The 17,275-nt window shown below is 37.7% G+C and overlaps 1 protein-coding gene across 1 annotated transcript; it reads left to right on the top strand.

Annotated features, from left to right (window-relative positions):
* The first annotated feature begins 2,882 nt into the window (after window positions 1-2,882).
* On the top strand, window positions 2,883-16,990 carry LOC129266232 (amyloid beta precursor like protein 1-like). Its single transcript, XM_054904066.2, has 10 exons — window positions 2,883-3,006; window positions 4,311-4,411; window positions 5,099-5,351; window positions 6,165-6,367; window positions 6,863-7,054; window positions 8,164-8,392; window positions 9,027-9,238; window positions 9,624-9,888; window positions 10,955-11,136; window positions 12,606-16,990. The coding sequence occupies exons 2-10, from the start codon at window positions 4,337-4,339 to the stop codon at window positions 12,855-12,857; spliced, it is 1,863 nt and encodes a 620-aa protein (XP_054760041.2). The 5' UTR covers window positions 2,883-3,006; window positions 4,311-4,336; the 3' UTR covers window positions 12,858-16,990.
* The last annotated feature ends 285 nt before the right edge of the window (window positions 16,991-17,275 follow it).

Below are 17,275 nucleotides of genomic sequence, written 5' to 3'. Positions count from 1 at the left end.
GAGAAAACAAGGGGAGAGGAAGAAAAAAAATCACAGATTATAGATTCGGAAAGGATTCAGGATGGAAGGAAATAGGCTTTTACAGAAATAATATTTGACAGTTCAATACAAGCAAAGCAAACCACTTTGCTGTAAGTTAGAAATGATGTGGATTTTTAAGAAGAGAAATCCAATGTAGAATATCTGCAGAAAGTTAAGGAAAATATAACAATTGTTTTCAATTTTGAATAAGAATATCATGTCCATGTTTATATTTCAGATTTTACAATGTTTATTGAGTATACCAACGTTCAAATACAAATAATACTGCAAGATGTTATTCAGTATGTTCCCAGCTCAAGCGTGAGATTTTTTTTTCTTTCAATAAAACGTCTTAGCTTATCTGCAGTATATGTAGGCCTACTAATATGTTCATTGGATATGCAAGCTCACAGGAATTCGAGGATGGAAATAAAACGACCCAACTCATCAAATCAAAGACGACTGTCTGTATTCCGGCTCAGATTAGATATTGATTTTGAGTGCATTCAGTGCCGAACGCACGCACCTGCTTTATAATGCCGCATCGGTTCGGGAAAAACATGGCATTGCATTATGATGCAGAGCATGCATTGCGATGGTGAATATCTGCAATCTACGTCTATCTCTCCGTGTCTGTCCATGTCTGTTTATCTCTGAATATCACTGTCTCTTACTCTATCCTTATTTTTGTATTTCCCCCTCCCTCCAGACTTGATGTATTAGTTTTTACCTGCCTTCTCTATAATATCTTAATTCCTTTTTTCTTTATTCTTTTCTCTACACTTTCTAGTTGTTTTCATCTTTAAAAACTTATTTGTTCTCATGATAGATTATTTTGTTTAGGATAGGTATGTTACAATGTTTTGTTAAGCTTTCATTTAGTATTTATGTATTTCATTCTAAGTATATCTGTATTAGACTTAATTACCTCTTTTGTAAAGCGCATAGAGATTCTGTTGAATATTATGTGCTATATAAACATTTATTATTATTATTTATTTCCACACTTATGATCTTTTATTCTTGTCATCTTTCCCCATATTACATTTTGTTGATCCTCTCTCTCCCCACTCTTTCTATATAGACTCCTTCGGTCATACGGCCTTGTGCCCCCTACTGCCCCCCACCTTTAAATCTATCTCTGTCTCTCCCTATCTCTCCCTTTTACTCTCAATATTCAATACACCCTTCCTCCTCTCCTTTCATTCTGTCTCTCTCTGTCACTCTCTCTCTCTCACTAGGTGGTTTCAGACCGCCTCAAATTTTGTCAGTTCCACGTGTTTTCTGATCTGGAAATTTACCCCGATCAGAAAAAAACCAAGTAATTTTGGCAATGTGAAAGCAAATTATGCGTAATCTCCCCGAAAGAAAATACCAGCTAAATAGTAGGTAGTTGTCAAAGTTACGAGAACATTTTTGGAGATTTTTCCAAGGGCGCAGGTATTTTGGCAGTGTGAAATCAATTTACGGGAACTTTTTTTTTAGCCCAGCGTGCAGTTGGGTGCGGGCACCGTGGGTGGCTGCTGAGCTAGCGATTTTGAATATTGCGCCTTGCTTTCTTATTAGACCATAGTGCGCATGCTCGTAACTTCAGGAACTTATTCCGAAGGGTATGTTTCGGGGTGGTGTGAATAATTAACTGGTATTTTCTGGCCTGAAAAAGTTCTCGTAATTTAACAGGGATTCTTGTGATCGAGGCGGTTTGAAACCACCTATTGGCCTTGGGTGATTTCAAGTCTGGTGTTAGCGTTGGTGTTGGTGTTGGAAGCACAATTTGGATTGCTTCCCCTTGCTCCAAAACCTATTCTGAGTTGGTAAAACTGAACCAGATCACATTATTGACATCTCAACAACTAATGAGTGACTTTTCAGGACCATCTTCATTTTATGTTTGATGTTATACTCGTGTAAAAATTGACCTAACACCAACACCAAAAGGTCAACACTGCACTTGAAATCACCCATTGTCTTCCCTCCCCTCTTTTCCACATACCTCTCTTCCTCTCTATTTAAAATGTCTTTCCACGATTCCCTCCTTACCTTTTCTCTCTCTCTCTTCCCTCTTCCTTGTACTCCCAATTCTCAAGGCTCCCTCCCCCTTTTCTCTCTCTTTCTCTCCCTACCTCTTTCTTCGACTCTCAATCCTCAAGACACCGTACCTCCTCCCAAATCCTTTCCGCTCCCCTCCCTCGGTCCCACCTATTGAACTTGAAAACACTCTGTTCAAGCACCTAGCTGGGTCAAGCATCCGAGAACGTGATATACGTTAGTTGAGGCTGGGATACATGAAGCCACTGGCAGGAATTTGAGCAGAGCGAGAGGGAGAGAGAGAGAGGGGGGGGGGGAGGAAAGAAACAGAAAATTGAAGAAGGTAGGATGGAGAGAATGAAATGCTGTCTCTTCTCTGTCTTAATAAGGAGTGATTTTCCCCTTTCCACCCTTTAATTTTTAGAGCTAGGAAAATATATTGTTGGAATGTATGTTTCATTGAAAAAAATGTAAGTAAACAAGTAGTAACTCCTGAAGGTTTCCATGGCGGAGAAGAATAATGTAGTAGGTTTCACGGTACACCATGTGTCTTTCTTGGGCAATTGTTCGTCCTGAAAAGGACCACGCAAACTTGATGTTTCGACAAGTGTGTTATTGTCGCCTTATATACTCTGTCAAGATTCTGTATGCACGGTGCCTTGCAGGATACATGCCTCTGATTGGCTGGATAAAGGAGTAATAAATATTACCCTGTATGAGACTGTCTTATAGTTGTAGATCCTGTGATTGTGTTTATTTGCAAGAAATATTATTTTTTGAAATGAGATGATCCCTAACAAACTATGTTCTTGTGTTTTGTATCTTTCCAGAAATACCCCAATGCAGAGGTAAATAACATCGTTGACAGCAGCCAGCCCACGAGGATAGACCAGTGGTGTCCTGTGAATGGCGACGAATGTACTAGCTCTGCTAAGGTCACTTACTTCAGGTGTCTTGGTAAGGATGGAGGGATGGAAAGAAGATGAGAAGATGGAATGTGAAAGATAGAGAGAAAAAGAAAGGGAAAGGTGGGAAAAAAAGAGTGTTAAGGGGATGATATGGTAAAGGAGGGGAAAGTCTGGTGAAGAATTTAAGAGAACTTGAAGAAAGACAAAAGGAAGAGTAGAATTAAAGCATAATAGAAGAAGAGGATGGAGGGGGGAATAAGAAGACACATATAATAGGGGATGAGGAAGAGAGGAAGAAGAGGAAAGAGTGGGAGAAGTAGAAGATGAATGAAAACTGAGGAGAGAGGAGGAAGAGGAGATTCAATGAAGAGAGAGGGAGAGGAGAGAGAAATTAAGTACATTTTAGCTAAAAAATTTCTTAGGTCATTTAGGACAGACTTCACAAGCACATTGAAAGAAAGGAGAGTTTGAGGTTGGAAGAAAAAATATAAAATGAACTAATAAATAGAGTAAAATGTGTGAGATGTTGCATCTGTACAGTTGATGTGAATAATGTGATTATTAAGTTTTTCATGTATCAAAGTTTATCTTAATTCATACCATTTAAATCTTTTCTTCCATTAGTTGGTCCATTTGAGAGTGATGCCCTCATGGTGTACAATGTCTGCAAGTCTTCATGTATCAAAGTTTATCTTAATTCATACCATTTAAATCTTTTCTTCCATTAGTTGGTCCATTTGAGAGTGATGCCCTCATGGTGTACAATGTCTGCAAGTCTTCATGTATCAAAGTTTATCTTAATTCATACCATTTAAATCTTTTCTTCCATTAGTTGGTCCATTTGAGAGTGATGCCCTCATGGTGTACAATGTCTGCAAGTCTTCATGTATCAAAGTTTATCTTAATTCATACCATTTTAATCTTTTCTTCCATTAGTTGGTCCATTTGAGAGTGATGCCCTCATGGTGTACAATGTCTGCAAGTCTTCATGTATCAAAGTTTATCTTAATTCATACCATTTTAATCTTTTCTTCCATTAGTTGGTCCATTTGAGAGTGATGCCCTCATGGTGTACAATGTCTGCAAGTCTTCATGTATCAAAGTTTATCTTAATTCATACCATTTTAATCTTTTCTTCCATTAGTTGGTCCATTTGAGAGTGATGCCCTCATGGTGTACAATGTCTGCAAGTCTTCATGTATCAAAGTTTATCTTAATTTATACCATTTTAATCTTTTCTTCCATTAGTTGGTCCATTTGAGAGTGATGCCCTCATGGTGTACAATGTCTGCAAGTCTTCATGTATCAAAGTTTATCTTAATTTATACCATTTTAATCTTTTATTTCCATTAGTTGGTCCATTTGAGAGTGATGCCCTCATGGTGTACAATGTCTGCAAGTTTTATCACAAGCACGATGAGACTACATGCAGAGAACCAGAATACTGGAAAGGGGTTAGTGTCTATCTTCAGTCAGCATTGCCAATTTAGTAACACTAGAGATTAAGACAATAGTCCATAAATTTCAAATAGTTGTGATACTAAATGGAGTTTTACATGTTTTCAGGGAACGGAATTATTGGAAAGGGGTTAGTGTCCTCAATTGTTGTTATCGTTGTCAATTTATTTAGAGATTATAATAATTGTTTATAAAATCAAATAATCATGTTATTAAATGAAATGTAAAATATTAAAATCAGGGAAGCAGAATCTGAAAAAGGGGGTAGTGTCTTAAACTTGTATTGTTGCCAATTTGATAATTTTAAAGTTTATAATTATTTATAAAACTCAAATAATCATGATGCTAAATGGAATTAGATATGTTTATAAACTCAAATAGACTCAATACCAACTGGAATGCAGTGTGTGTTCAAGGAACCTGAATGTGGGATAGGGCTTGTCTAGTATATTCATCTTCATTGTTGCCAATTTGATAATTTTAGAGATTGTTTTTTTTTGGTCATCAAACTCAAATAGTTGTGATACAATTGAATGTAATGTATGCATTCTGATGTCTTTTTCATTATATTCTGAATCATTCATGTTTCTTTCATAAATTAAAATTCTGCAAGCTAACCAATAAACATACCTAATTATTGTTTCATATTTCATATACTACCTTGTGCTTGAATACTAAAACAGGTGGCTGACGAAGATTGCCGGGCTAAGAAGATGGGGATCAACTCGACCGGGATGCTCATCCCCTGCAAAACCGACAAATTCAAGGGCGTGGAGTACACCTGCTGCCCCCCTCCCACCTACCGGCCGATGACCGCCGACGAGACCGAGGTCGAGGAGGAAGAGGATGAGGCCGAGGCTGCTGTCGAGGAGACGATGGGCCAGGTTCAAGAGGAGCTGCCGGTCCAGGCCCCGGCCCCGGAGAGGGACAATGTCGGTGAGTAGTGATGATGATAAGTTGCATCGGAAGTCTACGTGGATTCCTTGATAACTCCAGCGACCATTGGTCTGATGGACAATCTGCACATTTAGCCAGATCTGCGACCTAACCTCACACCAAAATGCATCCCATATCCTGATTCCCAACTTTTTTCTAAACAAATAATCTGATCAGAGCCTTAACCCTATGCCTTTGGAGAAATTATGAAACACTTATAATCAAATTGTCGCAGGAAAGAACATTAAATCACCATCTAATATTGAATTGAATCGAATATATATCCAAATATCACTGTCAGGTACAATTACATGGAATAGTGCATCACATAAACGAGACATTTGGTAATTGGAGCTAAAAACACAATAGCAAGATGCTAATCAAGGTTAGCCCCAAAAAATATATGAAATTTCAATCATTTAACCTATTAAAAAGTAATTTAAAAAAAGACATGCTGAATATCAGATGTTTCCATGGAAGTCAGAACACACATTTATGAAACTATTTTTATACCATTTGCATCCCAATTATTCTTTTTCTTCACTTTTCAAGAGTTATTTTTCATAATTTAGTGTTTTTAATTTCTTCTTAATTTAGGTTTCTTTATTTTGCCCCAGTTTGTAAAAAATTTGAAGCAAATCACAACAAAAGTTATCCATAAACCAAGAACAGAATCACATTCACAAATTGAAAAAAAAATCAAACATGGAAAAAAATCACTTTGTACATTAAACTTCTACAGAAACAATATTAATTAAACTCAGGCTAGTTTTCCGAGATCCTAACCATTCCATTTTGTTTATTTATATTCAGTTGATGAGCCACAAGTCAAAAGCAATATCCTCGACGACCCTTACTTCTCTGAGCAGGGTCTGACTGGTAGAGTAGAGAAGAAGGAATACGCCAACGCCAAGAGTCGTCTCTCGGCAAACCAGAAAGCAAAGATGGCTCGCGTCATGCAGCAGTGGCAGGAAGCCCAGGAGCACTACGAGACACTCAAGGCCAAGGACCCAGAGGTAAGGTGTTTTGTTTTGATTTAAGAACCATCATCAAGAAAGTAAAGACCCTTAGGTAAAATGGTACAAGCTGTTTGTTATTACAATTAAGAAGTAATCAAAAATCAACAACAAGAAAGTAAGGACCAAGCGGAAAAGTGTTAACATGTTTTAATGCCAAGCGCTCACTATACGATTTGTTGCAATCCAGATTTCAAAGAAATTGTAATAACATGTGATATGAGCATTCCAACCAAAAAAATCTTAGCAATCAGAGTTCAGAATAGTGGTAGGACTACTGAAATTGAAATTCAGTCTGGTTCGAGCCTCTATGTAAGAATAAAAGCAAATTAAATTCGAAATCGTAATGACGTCATCATCAGCTGCGACTTGAAGCCAATATGGCCTTTACTCCGACCACAGAGTTTGCCGCAAATGAATATCAACCTCACAAGCAAATAGATGTTTTGCTTCATTTGGCATTTGTTTAAAGTTCTATCCTTTAAATATTTCCAGGCTGCTGAGAAGATGAGAAAAGAGATGACTGAGCGGTTTGAGCAGACGATCGGCACCATGGAAACAGAAAACGCAGAAGAGACAGAGGAGCTACGAGAAGCCCATCAGGTCCACATAGAAGTCAGTCTACGAGACAAGATCAATGCATCGTACGAAGGTTACAGATTCACAGTCGATGTACCAAAACCAAAGGTATGTTTTCTGAGATCTGGGCCCCCCTCTTACAAAGAGTTACGATTGATCCGATTAACCTCAACTATATGGAAATCCATCCACATCATATTTTTTACTGCAGGAAATTTGCTCAATGTATTTTCTAGTACAAAGAGAAACACACTGAATTGTCGAGACATCAACGGCTGTACGAGTATACATCATATGTACATGTAGAAAACATCTTAAACAAACATGATTTTGTATATTGACTCTGCTGGCTTTCCATAGTTGCGATTGATTGGATCGACTGCAACTCTTTGTAAGGTGGGGCTCTGGCGAGCGTGTAATAAAGCTGTTTGTAAAGGACTTTACGCATGACTGGTGACTGTTTCTTGTGCAAAATGATATACACCTATGTTGCTGACTTCAGGCCCAAGGACATGATCCAGTCTTTCGTAAAGTTGTGCATAACTTTATGAAAAGCCGATTATGAAACACCCATTAGATACATTTCCTCTTTTGGCACTTTCAGATTCTTACAAAAAACCCCGCTTCTCAGATAATCTTTCCAGTAACTAACTCTCCCACCTCTTTATTATATTTTTATTTCATTTATTTACTGCGCCTTGGGCATCTGCTCGTGATACATGTAGATACGAATGCATTAGAAATGTTCATAGGTAACCAGCCACCCCCAAAACCGTCAATAAATGGATGGATTTTGAGATACATAACTTGTCCGAATTGATCAAGAATAACCCTCACAGGTGCTTCATAGCATGCAGAAATAATTCAGTAAGATCTTCCAAAAAATAAGAATACAAGATTTTAACTCTTATATCTTGTCTTTTATTCCACTTTACAACTTCAGGGCAATTCCATAAAATAATCAACCTTTTTGTACGTCCGACCGCCATTTTTCTCAAGTTTGACTTCACTTCATAAACCGACCAAGTCATGATCATTTGAGAACATTACAGACTGTCAAAAGAACAAGTAATGAGAGACAGAAAATGTCATGAAGGTCCCACATATAGGGTGTCGGACGTACATATTTTATGGAATTGCCCTTCAGATTTTGACAGTATGAGGAAGAATTACTCTTACAGATAAGCTAATTACGCTGTTAATTATTTTTCTTTCAGTCTAAGAAGATCCTCCACTCCCTGAGGCGATATCTTCATGCTATCCAGAAAGCCAGACAGCACTACATCACCCATTACAAGCATCTCCGCAAGACGGACCCACTCAAGGCCGATCAGCACAAACGCTTTACCTTGAACAAGCTCAAGACGCTCGACATTGAGGTGGCACAGGGCGTAGAACTTCTCAAGAAGGTACCAGACCTCTATACTGAACTCAAACCTAAAGTCGGTAAGTGTGATTCTCTGTAGTTTGATTTTTAATGGAGGACATCATTTTAGGCCTGGCTGGAACTTCCCTTTTGCAGGAACTTCCTTTTTGTAATCATTCAGTTTAAAAAGGAGGATCAGGAAGACTGGTGAAATCCTGCTAACGGCGAAAGAAGAGATCTGACTTTTGGTACCTTGGCGTGTGAAAAATTTCATCAATATTATTGGAAGTGAATACAATTCCAGTAGAGTTGGTTATTTTCATGCAGTAAGGCCTAAAAGCCAGTTTATTAACTTGATTATTTGAGATTACACATTTCCAGATATATTGTCATGACTGTTGTTTCAAGTTTTTTCAGAAAGCAAAAAGCTTAAACATGAATATTTTGTTTTGATTAATACACAGAAAGCATTTGGATGACAAAAAACTAAACAAAACAATGATAGATATACCTTTTGTGGACATCTACAACCCTAACATCAGCAGTTCTTGATCCATATTATGGTTCATCGTATTTTGTTGTATAAATTCTTTTAATAAAACCATTAAAAAAAATGAAGATGTAACACTCATGTAGTCAAATACAGTGTATGAACCAGCCTTACATGGTACCCTTTGATTTTGACCTTATGACCTCAAACTTTGACCTTTATAGATGCTCTCCTGGACAGCACACAAGACAGCCCAGAGGACGCGGCTCTCATCCGGGCCACGGAGGAGGAGGAGCAGCAGATGGTCGAGCCGACGGAAGCACCACCTGCAGAGCGCACCGACCTGGAACCGGTGGCAGAAATTATGGAACCCGATTCCGAGGAAGGCACCACGCAAGAAGAACAGGAAGAGGAGGAAGAGGAAGAATTGGAAGTGGTAAGTGGATTTAGAATTAGTATTTGAAGAAGAAGAAAGAGAGAGGGATTATGAGAAGGTAGGAGAAGAGAGGAAAGAGAATGAGGGGAAAGAAGTAGCAAAGAAATAGGATATATGCTCGTACCAAGCTGTCTGAGCTGGAAACGGTGGAGAGATAGGCATCACACAAGAAGAAGTGTAGGAGGAGTTGGAAATGGTAAGTGGAGGTAGAGTAAGAAAGTAGATGGAAACTTTGGTTGTTGGAGGTAACAATGGGGTTGATGCAGTTTGTGAGCAGTTACGAAATCAGAGATGTGAGACGCGCTATTACAATCATTATTATACAAATTCATTGCTTTCATTAAATAATTTTTACATGTTCAAATCTCTTCTCTCCATCCCTAAGGAGGAATTTTTGGAGGAGGACACGGAAGCCCCGACCGTCTCCAAGAGCACCGAGACCAAACCAAGCACCCAGGCCAAGACCAGCCCAGCCCAGACCAAGCCTAGTCCAGCCCAGACCAAGCCTAGTCCAATGCAGACCAAGCCCAGGACCTCCACAGCTACACACACAGAGCCAGAACCACCCACGCCAAGCAGGGTTACGGGGTCGGAGGTTGAACAAGAGACGGAGATCCAGGTCCCGGCTGAAAAAGTTCAGATTGTTGCAGGTGAGGAGTGGTGTGGTTACATCAATGTTGATATGTGGGACTAGGTGACATGCTAACATCAGTATTAGGATTTTTGGTTTGTGTGAGGTTCTGAAAAAATGTTGGAATTAAGTTGAACCCTACTATAGCAGTGTGTTGGCTTAGTTGATAGAGCGTCCATCTCACTACTGGCAGGTCTGGAATTCAAGCCCTGGCCACTTCACACCAAAACAATGTTTCAAGATGCGAGTTGTTGCTACCTTGTTTGGTGTTAAACAGTTTAAAGGATGAGAGCAATGGCGATCTGTCACTGTACAGTGGCTGCCGGGTCTACACTCAGTTGGGTAAAATTAATTTTTGGAGTATTTCTATTTCAAATAATACCAGAAATATGGATTTTCTTATGTTATATACTGACATCAACATTGATTTGTGGCACTGTGTGACATAATGATTTTAGATATGATACATCATACTTATTCATACCATTAAAAGGCAATCTAAACAAAAATTACATCTAAATCATGACAAGTGAACATAAATAAACTCCAATTGTTGTTGGAAAAGTTCAGCCTGACACAGAATTGACTCTCGAGAAAGCATGAGACCTTGTGATTTTTCTTGTGTCTAAAGACAGGGTTCCCACAGTCATGGAAAATCTTGGAAAAATTTGTGGTCATGGAAAGTCAGGGAATTTTGAAAATTTGTGAAAAGTCATGGAATTGCATTTACTTCTTGGCTTTGGCAGCTATCTAGTTTGTCGTGTCTCGCAACTCTCATACTCTGCTATTATAATTGGTGTTCATGATTTCCATTTTCCCCAGTTTTGTGACATCCCAAATTCTACATAACTCCCGGAACGTCATGGGGAGTCGTGAAAAGCAGCAATTTAGTCATGGAAAAGTCATGGAATTCTGTTTTCAAATATCTCTGGAACCCTGAAAGTGTTCATAATCAAGTTTTTCAGAACACAATCTTTGTCGTTTGGTGGATATTGAAGTAATTATACAAGCCTAATTACACTAGGCTTTAAGTAAATACCTTTACTCATTTACTCTTCTACCGGATCCATCTTTTCTCTTGGCAGTCAAACCAATTGAGAGTTACCTCGAAGAAGAGCTTACTGCTCCTGTCGATACCGACGTTGTCAAACCACAAACACTCATCGTGGCCCAGAAACCTCAGGCCAAGGTGGAGAAGTCCGCAGCAGCAGCCCGGGTCGAGAAGCAAAGATTGGTCAGCAGGCAGGATGTCAATTCTATGGATAAGGTTAGTTACATTCATCACGATTGAATTCCAAGCTTAACTAAAGATCCAGGAAACGGTGATTTCATGAGGAAGTCTTTAAAATCAAGGTGAATTGTCTCTCTATCATCATAGATCTAGATCTGATACTTCTACATAAGCCCAACTTTGTGAAATCATGAAATCACACTGAAGATTGCCAACACAGATTAGCACATGTGGGACAGTGTATTAGCATTGTTTCTCATGAATTAGACACTATGGCCCGAATTCACAAAGGTGATTTTGAAAACCCACGGTTGAGTCCATGGTTTATGCAGATTTCCTATATAAATTACGCTTAATTTAGCGCGCATCGGGCACGTGTATAAAAAATGTCCAATGCTGATGCACGCTTTTGTCACAGTGCTCCATATGGACGCCTGTTGCCGTGGTTATCCATGCTATTTTATTCACGAGTCCATTGTTTTTATTCATGAGTCCACTCTTCAAACAGTGGACTCGTGAATAAAATAGCGTATCTAACCACGGCAACAGGCGTCAATTTCGCGCACTGTGACCAAAGCGAGCATCGGCATTGGACACTTTTTATACACGCGCCTGATACACGCTAAATTGAGCGTAATTTACACAGGAAATCTGCATAAACCATGGACTCAACCGTGGGTTTTCAAAACCACGTTTGTGAATTCGGGCCTGTAGTGTTTATTCTCTCAGTCTTACAAGGATAATGTAGTTCTGATAAAGCATTATTTCTATTCACTGGGTGATTTCATGTCCGGTGTTGGCCTTGGTGTTGATATTTGGATTGCTTCCCCTTGCTCCAAAACTTATTCAGATTTTGTCAAACTAATCCAGATCACATTATTGACTTCTCAACAACTACATGTAGTGAGTGACTTTTTGGGACCATCTTTATTTTATGTTTGGTGTTATAATCAGGTTAAAATTGACCTAACACCAACACCAAAAGGTCAACACCGAACTTGAAATCACCCACTGTCTTTCAAAATGTAGCTGAATGTCAATAACTTTTTTCAGATTTTCTTACTCTTACTTACTGGTAGTCTTTCACATGTCCGCGGATTAGAAAATAGTTTGTAAAAGTGATTAAAGCCTGGTTTAAAGTAGTATAGGCTATACAGTTAATTATATGGTTTCCATGATTTTATTCCCCATTGTTAACTTTACTTATCTTCTTTGTTACCATGTTCAAACTAAATTTGCTACATCTTATCAACTTATTCATCTTACTGGGCGTTGTGGCGTGCGCCTGTAATCCAGCTACGTGGGGAAGTTACAAATTGATGCAGAAGTTTGAGGTTCGAACCCTAGTCACGTCTTTCGGATGGTGACGTTAAAGGTCGGTCCCAGACGTAAATAATCATATCTGATTGATACACGTCTGACAAAACTCAAATACACACACACACACACACTTACTCATCTTAATCATCTGTTTCATTTTCTTTTCCCTCATTTCCTGGTTCCAGTCGGTGACTAAAAAGCGTATGCAGCTGAGGTACGAGCCCATGATGGCGTTTGGTCTCGCGTGCGGAGTGCTCGCCGTGGCAACCGTCCTCGTCATCGCGGTCCTCATTGTCCGGAGGAAGACGCGACGAACGCCCGTCAACAGCGGCTTCACCGAGATCGACCCCAACCTGACCGTAGAGCAGAGACATATTGTGGCCATGCAGCAAAACGGCTATGAAAACCCGACATATAAGTACTTCGACATGCAGTAGCTCACCACGGAGTCAACAAAATAATATGATGGCCCTCTATTGCTGAACTGTGTATTCTTGCACCTATGTTTATTTCAAACGGAAAGAACCATTACCGAGCACAGATATAACGCGGAAGAAGAAGCTATTATCACTCTTCACATCAGCTTGCTATCAAAGAAAAAAAACTCGTGAATGAAGTACTCTGCCCTCATATTTATTATAGTTAATATCAACAGTGTATTAGTACATTAAAATGACAGAAAAAACAAACATGTATTTGCATTCAACTCATAATGATATGACAAGCACAGTATATTCCTGTATTCTGAGAAGTTCACAAAGTATATCATTCTACTATTTCCACCTAACAAATTGGTAGTATATTTGTACATCTGTGTCTGTATCTACATCGCGACCTGTCTTGGTAAATATATCTCTTTAACTTCTGTATCTTTCTCTCTCTTTAAAGAAAGAATCATTTAAGTATTGCAATATTAAATGTACATTAAGATTTACTTATTTATCATGTGAAATCATGTTAAATTGATGTTAACAGAGGTGTTTTTAGCACTCATTCCATTGCTAGCAATCACGTCACTCATAAAAAGTTGAAGGTTTTTGTTTACATATAAAATATTTTGACTTATTGATATTTACCGTGCTTTTCCAAAGCATTTGTTACAGCATACTTGACTTAATTGATGGTTAGAATATGGGTTTGTTGAAATATGAATAATGAACATTATCAAATATATAACATTGTGACATTTGAAATTTATAACAAACTCATTGGTAATTGTAGTTGTTTCTATTAAATCTTGCGACTCAATCCTCTTATTAGGATGATAAGTAAGTGTTTTAGTGTAGCGTTTGACATTCATTGTGAGTTAGGCTTGCAATGGTAATACAATTAATAAACTAACGTATATTCGACATGAGTATTTAGTGTTTCTGATGCCAGGTTACAACAATTAAAACAGACTGAAAACTTGATGTCATGATGCTTCTGTTGTAGGCCAATTTGAAAAAAATATGTTGACAGATTCAATAGATTTTAGAATTCAAAAAATTGCATCTAGGTATTGAAAGCCTTAAATACTCTTCATGACATTTAGCATCTCTTTCATAAAAACTCAATCACTGTGACGTAAAGAAATAACATATGACCTACTTCTTAACTTATACATGTACTTGTAAATTCAAGATCGATTTTTGTTTGTGTGATATAATCATGTCTATAATATTAATTTAACAAGAAAAAAAAAAGAAGAGAATTATTGTAAATCTTTTTCACCAAGTAGTGGATTAGTGACATTGTTTATTGTTGTACAAAATTTAGCCAACTTTTGGATGTCTTGTGAAAAAGCATACATTTTTCTGTGAGCTAAATTGCTGTAGATTTCTTGCTCAGCGTAGATCTGTAAGAACCAAGGTACATTACAATAGACCCGTATGTTTGTATATTTATAGTACATGGACGTGCCCTTCGTAACTTTCCGGTTGTCATGGCAATGGAGTAACAAAGCGATCATGAATATTTATGCATATGAAGCATATGCATTTGTAGGCATGGTAACATGAACTGCTACAGTCTTTGTTGTTAGAAGTTGGCAATAGCAGAGGTTATGAATTAAATCTGGAGTGAGAGGTTCAAGAAAAGGATGATCAATACATCTTAATGCCAGTCCACAAACCATAAAGACTGCCAAGCATCTTGTCAAAAGGAAGAAGATCTAGCCTCAGGTTCACAAGATCCCTGTCGAAAAAGCTTTTGCTCCCCGATGCATAAGGTATTCAAGGCATAAGATCCTTATACCTTGAGGTTCACAAGACATATGTTTCATATGGTTTGTGCTCCTTTATGCATAAGGTATTCAAGGCATAAGATCCTTATATCTTGAGGTTCACGAGACACAAATTTCATATGGTTTGTGCTCCTTTATGCATAAGGTATTCCAGGCATAAGATCCTTACATCTTACCATTACAAGGCATAAGTTTTTTATAGATCCTTATGTCTTTACTTTCACAAGGCATAAGTTTCATAAGGCTTGTGCTCCTATATGCAAGGCATATTAGTCATAAGTTTAAGGCTTACAAGGCAAATTCTTTCATGAGCTTTGAGCTTTGTCGATGCGTGCATCAACAAGCCATACAGTTCAGACTCCGTATAAGCCTTGGATTCATAAGAGTTTTAAGTCTTTGTGACAAGTGGTCCATAAGTTATTTGTCCGTGAGTGCATAAGGGTCACAAGTTTTCAAGTCCAATACTGTTGTGATACTTTGGCCCTCAAGGCATAATAGACCACTAGATCATAAAGGCTAGACCAAGGCTGTGATTTATTTTAGTCTAGTTACAAGGTTGCTGGACCAAAGAGATTCAAATGCAAAAGCAAGATCTTGTGAACCTCCTACATCTTAGATCCGCAAAAGGTGGACTGCCTCAGGACGGCGTCAAGGAATAAAAGATTGCTTACAAATGCCCATGAAAGGCATTAAAAACTGTTGTAAATATTGGATATGAATTATAAGACAGGCATGTGCTGTAAAAGTGTAGCATCTAGCTCCGCTAGCCCTTCGCTAGTATTTAACCCTCATTGCGTGAGTGTCTTGTGAACGTCTAAATGGCAATGAATATTATCAATGTCTCATTAGTATTCATATTATTCAAATGAGTGCTGTACAAAGGTCATTACTATGTGTGCTTTATGAATATTCATATATTGATATTCCATATTAAGGGAGGGAACGGGGAGGAAAACCATGATTTTTTTTTAGTTGTGGTTCGGGGGTAGGGGTCAGTATTGTGTTCATTTGTTGATTTTTTGGTATAGTTTCTGATGATAATGTAGTTTTTATTGAGATAGAATTACAAAAGAGGCTCATGTATTTTGTGTGTCTTTTTATGCTCAGTACACAGTATGTCAAGATTGGAAGAAGAGTCATAAACTTTTTAAAAAAGTGTTTGATTTTTACAGTTTTTTATGGGAAATGGGTCATTCCATCAAAATAAAAAAGGGGATGGGGGATTGATTTGAAAGGATTAATAATTAGGATAAATTGATTATTATTATTCCATACTACTTGTTCTGTGTGAAACAGTACTTCATGTGACCATTACTTATTATTACATAAGGAAAACTTATTTATTGTATATTTCATCCAGTTTTAAATTGTGTGTTGGTGTAAATTGAGGTATGATAATATGCTAAATCTTGTCCGAAGATATGTACCTAGACTTCATGTATTTTAATCAATATTCACAAGTTTTCCATACACACATTTGCGAACCATCATAAATATCCCTTTTTTTGTGTAATCGCTGTGTCAATGTGGATAGCAAAAATGTGCTTTCAAGCATTTTAAATTTAAGATTCAAATATGGAGCAAGAGTAGGCTATTTCTGTCATGTGATCACATGGATTGTTATCCGTATGATTTAAATGAATGCATGCATCTTTGTGAAGTGCCTTGGTTTGAGTGACGCCATTCACAAACAAAAATAATTGTATTTCATTGGTCAGTATTTTGTGAATATCGGCCCCCGAACACAAAGGTTCGCGATTAATTGCCAAATTGAATGAGCAATTTTGATCGGTTCTTCGTCTATTTACTGAGCAAAATGCGCCTGCAACAGTGAACTTGATAGGCAATTTCATTTAGCGATTAATCACTAACCTTTGTGTAAAGGAGCCGTAGTGTTTGAGTTTACACCAGACAATACTGAAAATTGGAATATAAATTTTTGAAGCATTCGAAGGACGCCAATATACATGTAGCACTACACAAAGATCTATGCATTTATTGGGGTTAATTACAAAACTGGCCTATTCAACATATTTTGACTTTTTATTTTCTTGTCGTAAAGCAAAAATTTCATTGCTCCATGTAAAAAAATGCAGTTGACATGTGATACCAGATGGATTAACAATTTGTTGGTAAGATTTGTTTCTATTGCAGCAATGTACGATAAATTGTTTTCTGTTTTTTTGAGAAGCAAGATCAGGTATTTTTTAAGTGCTAATATATCTTCTTTAACCAGCATTACTTTTTTTTTCTATGTGACCGTCTTAGCACACGAGCTGAATATCTGAGTGTTTTCTTTGCCCATTATATGTTTTTATTTGTTGTAAATAAGAAGCTTAAAAGTAATATTCCTCGAAGAGTAATATGTTTATGTATTTCTTGTATTCTGTTTTTGCCAAAAATGTTGTACGCTGATTACCTTATTTACCTGTCTTGTATGCTTAGGCTGGGTTGCACAAAGGGGGTTTGTTTATTGAAGAGATCTGGGTAGCTTTTCACAAAGGGATCATGAGGACAAATACACAGACAACCCACTTGATAAGGGTTCGGTTTCACCAGTGTTAGAAAAAATTGCTAAACCCATGCGCGCATGTACATAGACCAATCGACCTATTGAATTTTGGTCTTTGC

Source organism: Lytechinus pictus, chromosome 8 (assembly GCF_037042905.1).
Source record: "Lytechinus pictus isolate F3 Inbred chromosome 8, Lp3.0, whole genome shotgun sequence".
In the NCBI taxonomy this organism is placed as follows: Eukaryota; Metazoa; Echinodermata; class Echinoidea; order Temnopleuroida; family Toxopneustidae; genus Lytechinus; species Lytechinus pictus.
Note: the sequence above shows the minus strand (reverse complement) of the source record. Positions and strands in the feature narration are given on the sequence as shown.

Bases quoted from the DNA above. Each gene is read 5' to 3' on its own strand.
- LOC129266232 (XM_054904066.2), top strand. From the start codon at position 4,337: ATGGTGTACAATGTCTGCAAGTTTTATCACAAGCACGATGAGACTACA. The intron at 5,352-6,164 runs GTGAGTAGTGAT...ATTTATATTCAG, and splicing joins CCCGGAGAGGGACAATGTCG to TTGATGAGCCACAAGTCAAA. The intron at 8,393-9,026 runs GTAAGTGTGATT...TGACCTTTATAG, and splicing joins TGAACTCAAACCTAAAGTCG to ATGCTCTCCTGGACAGCACA.